Here is a 12,319-nt window from a genome sequence, read left to right on the forward strand (position 1 = left end):
ACAATATCTTTGGCAACATATGTGGCTTGAAGTTATTCAGAAGCTTTGATGTCTCTGGACAGGCCAAAGGTGGATCTAAGAGCCACCCTATCCATAATGTAGAGCAAGCTGTTACCATGACAAAATAACTCAAGAATTAAATTAGCTTAATTCCATTATTCTAAATAATGAGCATAGAAAAGTTCCTGGTGCTTAGAAATTATACAGAAGACTTTTTAAATGTTGAGAGTTTTAAGTTGTGCTAATAACCCTTATTCTAGGATGCTGTGGCTGATGGTTGTTACTCTTACCCTTTACTAGCTGGCTACCAGAAGAACATTGACTGACAGGGACCTGACAGTGATCCTACATCCAATCTAAAATTTTGTGTTAAAAGGTTTTTTTAAATATCCTCAGCTGGAGTAAACTGACATTGTTCCATCCTCACTGATGTTAACAGGGCAAGATCAGCTTGCAGCTGCTTAGCACCTGGCCCAAAGATTTTAATTTTTTAATCAGGAAGCAAGTCCCATTTATCCACGGATCTCACTTTGGGACATATCTTCCACAGATGTGTTTGCTCAGATTTCCATTAGGAGTCTCCAACACGGATTTTTTATTTGCATAACAACTCATGCCTCATATAGCAGGACACAGCAAACAAGTGGGTAAGGAGAGCTGAATTGGTTCTATAAACTATATCATAGCATATATTGCTTTAAAGATACATTTCTGCTTGCATTCAGTTTATTAGTTTAACAGTTTCTGGTCTAGCCTCATTCTGTTTTAATTTAAATCATCAAGGCTTTACGCATGGGAGCAAGCAAAGGGCAGTCTGAAGGTTTTGTAGCTCTGGGACCAAAAGGAATGTGACTGTAAAACGCACTTCTTCTACTTGTCTATCAATTGCCTATTTTTATTTTACAGGAAACCTTCAACAAAAACAGCAACAACAAAAGAGGAGGTTTCAGATTTATTAGCACACTGAATGGGAAGACAAGATTTAATAGTGGAGTTTTTTTGGTTTTGTTGTCTTATCTTTGGTGAGCTGATGGTAAGTGAACGTAAAGAGCACAGCTGTTTAACACTGGCTTTGCCCTAAAATAACTTCATGAGAATGACAAATTTATAGTATGAAAGTAGAGGAATAAAGAGAAGTGTTAAACAAAGAAGAACTAATTGATCCCCTGAAGATCTGTGAATGGACTTATGATTCTACACTACTGAAAACTGTGTTAGCACAAAGTTTACCCTGAGGAAGGCATGCTGAAAATGTGCCTTCTTTTCGTTCAGCATAGTCCACCTTACTGAAAAAAAAATCAGGTTTTATCCTATAAAGTACTTGAAACCAAGAATAAGAAGAGAATATTTATTCTCCTTAATCTGGCAGTGCCTTTTGGTGGCTGACCTAATTTCTGTGTACCTGTGGGGCTAAAGAGTGAGAAGGAGGCATTCACTGACCAGGGAGAAAGAGATTAGGGAACAGGAAATTTGCTGAATACATGAATTTATAGTGTGGTCTGCACTTTTGTATGATTAAATGTGAAGTGCAAACAGCAAAACTGGGATTTACGAATCTCAGCCTAAATGACTGCGGAAAACTTTGAGACCTTGCAGCTATGTCCACATCTGAAATATTATTATTTTCATTTTTTTGGTGGAAATAGGATAGTGAAGATAAACACCAGTCAGTGCACACTGCAGTTTTAATAAGGTGAAACACCATGATGAGTAACACTGCAAGAAGAGTTACATGATGTTTCACTTCTGAAAATTTTGGAGGCATATTTTCAATTTTTCTGCTTGCCTCACTGGGGTAATTATTTGGTGTAGAGAGGCGAGTGAGTGCACTGCAGATACTGTGTCACACAGTGAAACACCAGGGAAATAACTGGGCAACAGCAAGGGGCATTTACCCCTGAGTGTGCCCCCCTGGCCTTACTGGGTAAAGTGGAATAAACTTGCATCTGCAATGAACATGTGCACCATAAAGCCACATAACGAATGCTCGTTTTCCTTAACGTTCTCCCAGAGATTTATTTTATGCAGGTGAGAGATCAGTGCACTTATCTCAATGACTGCATGTACATAAAATAATTTTCTGCAATTTTGCCGTGTTGTGTAATTATAGCACTTGGTGCATCTAGTCCTGACTGCAGATGAATATGTTTGCATCAGACAATGCAGCCTGTATTTGTTAAACAGTTGGGAGGGAGGGCAGGAGGAAGAGACTTGTTAAATAATAGTAAGGATTTTTTCATATCTCTTTAGCTAAAGAATAAGTACATAATAATTTCCTAGAATGCATGAAGGCTTATCTCATATATACAATATAAAACTCATCCTACTGAATAATTTGAAGAAACATCTATAACAAAATATATCTCGTATGTAGTTCTCTATAGTAACATTAAGAATACTCTAAAAGTATAAATTAAATTAAGTGTTAGACCAAGGTAAAATTATTGGCATAAGCAGTAAGAAGACATTTACAAACAAAATCTATACATAATTATATTGTTTTTCAAACATGCACCCAACACTATTTTCATGAGTTCCAAGGTATTTTTCAGACTTATACCTCATCCATTTTTACATGTGCATCAATAATTAAATGTATGTATTGAGCTATGTCCTTCTCAGATGAATACATGCAAAAGAAACCAAGCCCTCATCACATGTGCATGTGGGGCAGAAGAAGACCAGGGCACCCAGTCCTGCCCTTCCTGATTTTTCAACACCTGCTTCAGCAAAACACTACACACTGTAGGAGCTTTCCATGAAGCTGTGAGCTAAGCTTTAGTCTGGCCATGAGAAGGTTTAGTGCATAGCTGTGCTTTAATTCCCCTTACCTACAGGAATGGTCATTCCATGGATTTTGTCTGCCCAACCAGCATAATACCTCAAGGTTTTTATGACTCCCTGGAGATCTACATAGAAAGCTTGCAAGAATGGTTTGCCACTGTTCAGTGATTCCATAGTCTGAAGGACAAGAAAAAGTAAAGAGATGTAAGTATAGTAACATTTTTGGACTATTGTACCTAAGTATTCACCATCTTAACAGCTCTTGAACCATGACAAAGATTTTAATGAAGATCCATCAGTTACACCTTGGCGTAATTTTAACACGGAATGTTCAGAACAATTATCTGATCCCCTCTGTTACTTCTTCTTGCAAATGTGAACAAAAAGTATTTTCCTTGAAAAACCCAAACTGGTTTCTTCTGGAGTATTCTGGAATGGCTATGATTTTAAGAACATATATGTATTTATATGTGTTTGTCTGTCTGTCTGTCTTGTGGGTTTATGTGTGTATCCACATGCATGTACATGTGCCTTTGTGTACTTTGAACCTAATAGCCACTGTGTTTGGTCCAGATCTATAAATGCTGAATTGCTTTAATCAGGAGCCAAGATGAAAATGCCTGTCAAACCGGGTTCTGTTATGTTAATGATAACAGCTGAGAAGGGGCTCCTTGTAACCCTGTATTAATGATCTGAATCCATAAAGAGAAGAATGGACACATCCCTCTTTATATAATTGATGTGAATATAAAAATTTCTCTATATGGTTGCCAAGACTCCTGCTGAGGTCTGAGATATCTATACTGTACAGCCAGTTTATTTATTGCCATCAAATAAACAAACTTTCCTCTAGGGAAGCTCATAAATTAACAAGCTAATGTCTTTATTTTTTAGTTAATATTCCTATTTTTAAAAGTATCTTATAAGCTATCCTCTTAGGGGTTCCTAAGATCATTTAGCAAAAAAAAAAAAAAAAATCCAATAAAATATCCTAAGATGTTGACTAGCTTAACTCGTTCTCAATAGCTGTCTAATAGAAATCATTAAGAATGGGCAAAGGACGCCCATGTGTAATACACCAACCATCAAATGAGTTTCTATAGAGAAGAATGGAGGCCTAATTCTGCACTGACTTATATCCCCAAGAGCAATTAATGGCACTGCCTGCAGTGCAACTCAGTAAAGAACTTGGCTCCAGAAATAAAAATTAAATGACAGGCAGAGTAAACTTGATTTGCTGTGCACTTCCTTCTCCCCATGGCGATTTTACAGTATCTGCCGGCGGTAAGATGATTTAAGTGTTGACAAAGCTGGAATTAAGATGTTCATGGGCTTAGTTCAAAGCACTTGACATGCGGAAAACAACATTAACAATGCCACCGATCCGATGGCTTCATCCGAGAGAAACGGAGCCGCAGCCGGAGTCGTGTCACCGAGCGTCCCGAAGCACCTCACTCACCCTTCCCTTCCTCCTGCACAAATCATCCCAACCTGCCATTTCTTATTCTACAGGAGTTACAGGAGTGCATGGCAGGCACACACCTGTACACACTCCTGCTTTTGTGTGACGTCCAGTTTTAAGCTGATCTGAGCCCGCTGAAAGCCTCTGGTTGGCTTTTATGGGTTTTGCATCATGTTGTAAGTAGAGCCATTCCAGCCAGGAGGCTGCGGGTGGTTTTCACATACAATTCATATCAACACATTCATGAACTAAGTGGCTCTCAGAATGTAAAACTGACAACTGATTTGATTTTTATGTGCCACTTACAGCAAGAATTGCCCTGTCCCTTTCGACCAAGTCTGCTAACTTATCCAGAAGATGGCCTCTTTCTGAGGCATCCATCCTCCTCCAGACAGAACCCAGGGAAAAAGCCAAGCGAGCTGCTCTCACTGCCTTGTCCGTGTCAACCTGGGAAGAGGGAGGAAGAAAATGGAAGACACAGGTAAATAACACAAGCATCTTATAAAATCTGTTGTTGGAAATATGATTAATGAAAGAACTATCTAATAGTGCTAATCTGGACTGGTTGCTTTGATCTACTTATAAATTTCTATTATCTGTTATACATTTAATTTATATATTAAATATATAGGCATTCATGGGATACATTACCTTGTCAGCTTCCTGAATGTCACAGATTTGTTCTCCTGTTGCTGGATTATATACTGGGAATATTCTTCCACTTTCAGAATTCTGCCACTCATTATTGATGAAAATCTAGAAAAGGAAGAAAAGTCGTCAGGTCTCTTGCATGAACAAACAGTAATGTATATAACAACAAACTCATGAGAAAAGCTGTGGATTCTAATACAAAAGAACTGAAACTTATTTTTGTGTGTGAAAATTGCAGTTTTCAAGAGTTCAGGCTGAGGTCAGCCCCTGATGTCTTTCTGTATTCTATAGCAGTGTCATTATAGAAGCAACATCAAAGTCTAAACATTGGTTGATGTTCAAATTTGGTTCAAAAACTGTAACAAATAAACTAAAAAAAGAAATAGCTGTATTGGAGAAAAAGCCTTGAAACTGCTGGAGACAAGACAAGGATTTGGAGTAATCACTCAGTTCAGTAAGTAAACATTTAGTCACTGATACATCCCAGTCAAGGCTGAATAATCTCAAACATCACAGTTCTTCAATACACAGTCAGTTAATTATGGCTACAGTGACGGCTTGCAGCACAAAACGAACTTGCTTATCTGCTAGGAACAATGGAAATTGTTACATTCTCTCAGTGTTGATATTTTAATTGTCAGGGGCAAAACAAATTTAAATGGTAATAGTGCTGACAACAGCTGTCTTGAGAAAGGTAATGACAAATGAGTTTATTTAAAGTAGATTTTTACTGGTAGCTGTATACATGTCAGTTATTTGCTGCTGAATGACTTTTAAGAACAGGATGCAATTATTTATTAGTAAATATTAAAGAAGGCACTACATGAAAATTACTGAGTGAAAAGTTTTCCAAATACTGAGACTCCTTCTGTCTTTTAAAACTTTCTAAGAATGGAAGTGTTCAAAAAGTCCAGACACCATTTGGTTCATTGGAGTCCAGATATCAATGCACTTTTAAATACACAGGAATTTTTCCCCTGACTTCACTGCAAGCAGGAGTTCACATGCAGAGAGAAGGAATGTTCACCACCTGGGTTTTGGTTTGGGGTTTTGTTGTTTTTTGTTTTTTTTTCATATAGGGCTGTGTTTATAAAGACAGGGACCCTTTCAAAGCTTAAGCAGTCTCCATTCCAATCAAAGACACATAGGTGAGAGAAACTGGCCCATCTTTATACTCATGAAAGCAAAAAATATATCTGTAGAGTTTTCAGTTCCAAGACATGAGCTTGCTCAGAGCTATCCTCCAAGCCAAATGGAAGTCCTGTAGCTGTGTTCCTCTCAGCAGGGCTCATTAGCTGAGGCTCAGAGCCACAGTGACTGCAGTGTCACAGCTCCTGCTCCAGAGCTCGCCCGTGTCCAGCTCACTGCAGCCGTGTGGGAGGAACCTGTGCCTGCCTGGAAAAGACCCTGCCCATAGAATGGACACAGAAACCAACAATCCCATGTGCTTTTGCAATTATGGATTCTGTTGTGTTTCCTTATCTTCCCTGTGTCTCAAACTTCAGCCTCTGCTGTGTGCCCCTCCATCCATTCCAGAGTCTGTCCTTTCTTTACTCCCCCTTGCCCTTTCTGTTTGGCTTCTCAGAGGTTACCTACCACAGGACCTACCACATCATTACCATTGCTTTCCTTGCATGCCCTATTTATCCCAAACCTGTGTCCTTGATCTGTGAGGTCCTAAGATTGTGCTGGTGTCTTCCTGCTCAGTGATGGTATTCTTCAGCAAACCCAAGTACTGGTCCCTGTTAGGACATTCTGGAGCTAAATCAAAATGAGACAGTGAAAGAATCACCAGCACAATCTCTAGTGACCAATGCCATATGCCAAAATCCTCTGGTGCATCTTTGTCACTTTTAGACTGTAAGAGAAGCAAAAAAAAACCACTGAGATCTGTGACCTGTGTGGAGGAAGGAATTTACTTCATGCTTTCCACTGAGTTTTCTCAGAGTTAACTCTGCACCCAGTGAGTGTGTCGGGGGTGCTGAGGAGGGAGGGGAAGGGAGAAAAGCTTCCAGCTTCAGGAGCAGATGGCCAGAGAAGATGTAAGCATGTTTGTTTAAGGTGACAGGATGTACATAAACACATGGGCTTCTCGTGTGAGCTGCATGGAAAGAATAAAGCAGTTTGGTTGGAGTACAAGAACCTGAGAAATCGTGGCAGCCACAATTCAGTACACTTCCCTTAGAGAAGTGGCCTGTTCTTTTTAAAACAGATTAAAAATGTTAACTCTGTTCTGCTGGGATTAACACCTATCATCAGGTTTGCTAGCACACAGGACATATATTTGTTCTTGAAATGCATTTCACCATAGGAATGAGAAATAGTGCCTTGGAATTACAAAAGAGTGCTGCAATTCAAGCTGACTGTAAGGAAAAGCTGTATCATTTTATTGAATGCTCCATTTATCCCACTGACTTAGAAAAAGAACAGTAATAGTAAATATTTCAGATAGGACATGGGAAGGATCTATTTGGCATAAAGTTAGAGCTGAAAGCAAGAGAAATTGCTACTGTTAATGGTTAATGTTAGTTTCTTCCTGTTCCACTTTCTATAAACAAGGTATTGCCTATACAAGCTCATTACTGTAAACTGAGCACATTTAAATTGGCAGTAAAATCAGAGTATTTACTCTAGTGCACAAATAAAGTACCTAGTCCCATGTTTTGGAACAGTTTCAAGTCTTGAAATCCAGCAGCTGGCGGCTTTACAAGCAAAGCCTTACACTTAAATAATTCACTTTTGAAAGTTTTAGGTGTTCTGTGTCAGGTAGTACCATTCAGCAGATATTCCTACCACCGAGACGCAGATTCTTTTGCAATAAATTTGCATTCACAGGGGCTTTTATAACTCTTCCAGCACTACTGACTCCAATGGCTGTTGATTAAATGTATATATCCTGTACATTTAATCTGACTTTCATTATGGCCACTTCGTAAAAATGCCATGAAATGGAGAAGCGATGACACATTGCAAGAAAAAGGAATCCCTGCAAAGCCTCAAATTGGGTTTTTTTCTCCCTTATTTATAGTGCCCATGGTAAAGGCTGACTCTAAATCAGGGAGAATATTTGACAGCAAATGTTCCTATCTATGGATTATATATAACCCATCCTAAACACCAGATAAAAAAGGGGTAACCTTAGAAAAAGAAGGGCTTGCTTCCATGTAAATCATGCTACAAATTGGACAACACCCAGTGAGTTCATTGTTCAACCTCAATTGTGAAGGCTATTCACATTTACTATTCCCCTGGAATCAATGTTAATTAAGGCTGACTGTGGCTATAAATCAGCCTTTGGTTTTTACAACTTAATTCAGCATTAAGCATATATATGTAAATAAAAGGTAACTGATTAACCACTTGAGTTTTCCAGGAGTTACTGAGGTAATTTGTTTTTGTTTGAGTCCTAGTGTTACCTTTTGTGATATGCAGTAGGGAGAAGAAAAAGTCTATAATGTGTCATGCATTTGCTATGTGGTATTGTGGTGGTTAAATAACCTGGCCTGTTGGGTGCTATCAATAGCATTGTGCCAAAAGGCAAAGGGAAGAAGGGAGCACTTGAAAAATCTTGGAGTACACAAACATTTTGTTTGCCATTTACTCTCAGTAGAGGCGGTACTGGCAGTAACATCAGAGCAAAGATAAAAACTTTGCTGCTGTACTGAGGTGTCCCTGTCAGTGCAGCCATTTAGCCAAGAACAAACCCAAGTGGCAAAGCAGCCTGTGAGTGGAGTCTGGCTGCAGTTGGTGTGCAGTGGGCAAAGGAGGAAACCAAATGCTTGTTCCCCAGTGATGCCAAAGGGGGGAAGAGCAGGGCAGCAGGGGAGCTGGGGGTGCAGGTGCTGGGTATGTGAGGCTGGGGTGTGGGAGGGGCTGTTCCAAACTGTGCAGTGTGATAGGCCTGGTGGAAGCTCCCAGTTGCCCCTGTGAACATGATGCCCCTTGGAGTGCTATCATTTTCATGAGATCACATCACACAGCTCTCTGGGCAGTTTCTGTTCCTTTCCAAATGAAAGATGGAGAGGGCATGGATTTTCCTAAAGAGAACAGTCACATCCCTCCTGGTACTAACAATAACCTCTTACTCATACACACATGTTCCCACAGATCTTTTGCCAGAACTTTGCAAGACAATGGTCCCACCATGTCTTTACTAGGTTCAAATCCTGCCAGTGGCTTATTATATATATGGCCTCTGTTGACAGAGTTCCACAGGGCTCATCAAGAAAGCAATCTGACTCATCCTACAGGTCAAGTGACTGTTCAGAACCTTGGAGATACCTCATCATATTGAAAAGTGTACAAAGGAAAAGCAAACTCCAAAGTTACCATGTAAAAATTTCAAGTTACTTAGATTGCTGACATGTAGTTGGAGGAAAATCATACATTACATTTTGCACAAGACCTGCATTTCACAAACATTACACACTGAGTTCAATAGCATTTTGGATGCTCATCAGTTTAGAAATCAAGCCAAGAGTAAATATTTTTAGCATAACAGAAAGCAAATTTAGCTTTGCAAATAAACAACTACAACCTCTTGTTTCAGTAGCCATCCATCCCCACTGGCTTAGTAATTATTAGCAACTTATATTTCATTTTAAACCATACAGGTAATTGGAGTGGCAAGTATTCAAAGAGGAAAGGATGTGTACAAACCCAGGCTGGACATTCTGATCTGTGGTGCAGCAATAGCAATATTTAGACCAGGAAGAAAATGTATTTTGTGTTTTCATCACTATTTACCAGCAAGGAAGTATTAAACAACTATCTTTATGAGTGTGTGTATAAATATAACTAAAATAAAGCACAGAACTAGTATCTCCTTTGCAGCTCTTTGTTGAAGGAGCTTTAGTTTAATGGCACTTCAAATTCCCTCTGCTGTTGAGCCTGGGGCTAGCCCAGGATTTGGGAAATGGAACTGATTTTTACATTCACTGGGGATTTCTGCACGTTCACTGTCTCCCTTTTTGGTATTGTCTTTCCTTAAAACATACAGGGAAAAAAAAGATTTTGGGCTCTCTTAAGTCATAAGAGTAATCAACACAGGTGGCAACAACGTAACTTTTCATTTCCTTTCTTGAAAATGTTCTCAAATGATGTGTGAGTGAAATGAAGATCTACATTCTTAATTCGATATTGCTTAGTGATGATGTCATGAGATATTTTCTTCAGGCTACCCAGCTGTTTAACTAAGAACTTCAGGCAGTGCACAGACAGTGGCCCAGCATTCAGCTCTTTGGAGGTGGAATTATTTTCCCATGGATTTAATAAACAAGGTTTTTGTGCTGTTGCAGCTCCAGAAATGTTTTTTGGTACAGGAAGAGGATTTTAACATCCAAATAATAATGGCTTCCCACAGGAGATTTGGTTCTGGATGAATGGAGGAAGGAATGGGAATTTCCTAACTCAATTGATTTAGTAGCTGGTTATAGTTTCATTCCATCAACAATCTTTTTTTCATATGTGGCTTTTTCCTTAGAGAGCTTTTGACACTAAATCTGCTGGGATTGGGGGAGGGGGCATCAGATGCCAAAGTACTTTATAAGAGAATCACAGCTGCTTGGCCCTCAGCATCTTCTCAGAGCTGGAGGCATTAGGAAGTACATAATGGCACTTCTTTTTTTGGGAGGGGGATGGACAACAATTTTAGAGGCATGCAAAAAATCCAGCAGCAGCATTTCCCTTGGTAAATAGTGCATAACATCCCAGATACCGGGCACCTGTGCCTCAGTCTGGTCAGGAAATTTCATATCCTTTCCCATCTCAGCAACTTCATTTCCTCTCCTTGGGAAACATTTCAAGAGTCCTAATGATTAGTACCATTGTAAGGGAATGAACTAGGTGGGATTGCAAAACAGAGGTGCAGCTTGTTTATTTTCACAGGCCTTGTTTTCCTTCACTTTTATGGCTGTCTTGATAGAGCAAATCTCTCACATTCTAGAGTGTGTTGTGAGGCACTCCTGGGAGTGACTGGAAACCAACAGCTGGCTATGGAATCAGTGAAAACCTGGTTTATAAAAGGCACTAGGAAAGCAAAAGGCAATGCCAGCAATCCTCTGACAGAATGAGCGGCGATGGATCAGCAGTGCCACTCATTTTACTTTTAAGAGGATTGTTTAGGTGACCAGCAAGAGTAACAGCTTCTTGCTAGCAGTTCAAAAAAGGTGAGTAATGGGCTTCAAGGCCAACCTCCCCAAGCACTGTCAGTGCAGAATCCTGCTCCTGGGCTGTGAATGAGCCTCTCTGGGCAGTGCCAGTGGCTGTGCTGCTTTCAGGGGATACCCAGGCCCAGCACCCCAGCACAGGTTACCAGATTTGGGGTCTACTGAGATCCCTTTCAGCTGTGGAGGAACTGCAATTGTATGAGAGAGTACCAGTGAACTATACAGGAACAACTTTGCACCAAATTTAATTCAGGCAAGCAAGCTCCCTTGGGCATAGCTGGTTTTCAGCTACAAGAGGCCCAAGAGGTCCAGAGTAGAACAAAAGGAAAAATCCAGCTGGTTTCAGTGGGAGCTGAATCAGGCCCCAGTTGAGGAAAAGGAATCAGTGGCAACAGCCTCCAGAGGGATGTTTGTACTGGGAAACAAAACTGTTTCACTGGAAACTTGACACACGCTCTAGAGCCTGTGAAGTCTGAAAGGCCAAACAAAACCAGAATATGTTGATTTTTCTTTTTCCTCTTTGACTGCTGGGTTGTCTTTCTATCTCCTTACTCACACTCCCCACACTGCAAAAACAGAAAAAGAAAGAAAAAAAAAAAATGAAAAGGAAAAAGAGCTCTGCTCTAAAGCTCTGTGTGCTGTGGGGTGCTTTATCTTTTTTAAACTCTCATTTGGACCTCAGAGTCTGATGGATAATGTCACAGCTTTTGGATGTGGTATACCAGAAATGGTACAGAAATTTCCTTCATAAATTCAAGCTTGAAATTGCACTCAAGAAATCTAGAGTGCACACTTGTGAGTGCACTGAGAGGGTTGGACAATTTTAAACCTTTACAAACATAACACAGCAGGAGGATCAAAAAAGTGGAATCAGAAATAAAATGCCCAAGAAGTGAGTGGGGCTGCTCTGGTTTGCTGCCAGTGCAGCCAGCTCTGGTACAATTTTTTTTGTGGAAGCCCAATCCTATGTCAAGGGTAGTGTCTGATGAGAAGATCAGGATGTTTGCCCTCTCTGGGTGTAAATCCCAAGTAGCAAGGCCCAGCCAACTCTACCAAAATTAAAGCCAGTGCTTCATACCAGTGGACTTTGGATCAGAATCCAAGTGTTTGAAAATGATGAATACATCAAGATTAAGTGACACTTCAGCCTGTGTAAATTAAGTGAGGCTTCCCTGTGGGTGATATGAGCTGGAGGAGGATTCTCATGATGGAGCCCTGATGGTGGCAGGAGCTCGGTCTCTTTCCAGCCCCAGAG

General features: G+C 40.1%; 1 protein-coding gene across 1 annotated transcript in view; it reads right to left on the minus strand.

The window, feature by feature from the left end:
* ALDH1A2 (aldehyde dehydrogenase 1 family member A2) overlaps positions 1-12,319 on the minus strand; it is a 54,125-nt gene that overhangs the window by 26,096 nt on the left and 15,710 nt on the right. Inside the window, exons 2-4 of the mRNA XM_079318109.1 lie at positions 4,898-5,002; positions 4,553-4,693; positions 2,832-2,961 (exon numbers count right to left, since the gene is read on the minus strand). Coding sequence (XP_079174235.1) covers positions 2,832-2,961; positions 4,553-4,693; positions 4,898-5,002 — 376 coding nt within the window. The remainder of the gene's footprint in view (positions 1-2,831; positions 2,962-4,552; positions 4,694-4,897; positions 5,003-12,319) is intronic.

The sequence above is a fragment of the Erithacus rubecula genome (genome assembly GCF_903797595.1).
Source record: "Erithacus rubecula genome assembly, chromosome: 14".
NCBI classification, from domain to species: domain Eukaryota; kingdom Metazoa; phylum Chordata; class Aves; order Passeriformes; family Muscicapidae; genus Erithacus; species Erithacus rubecula.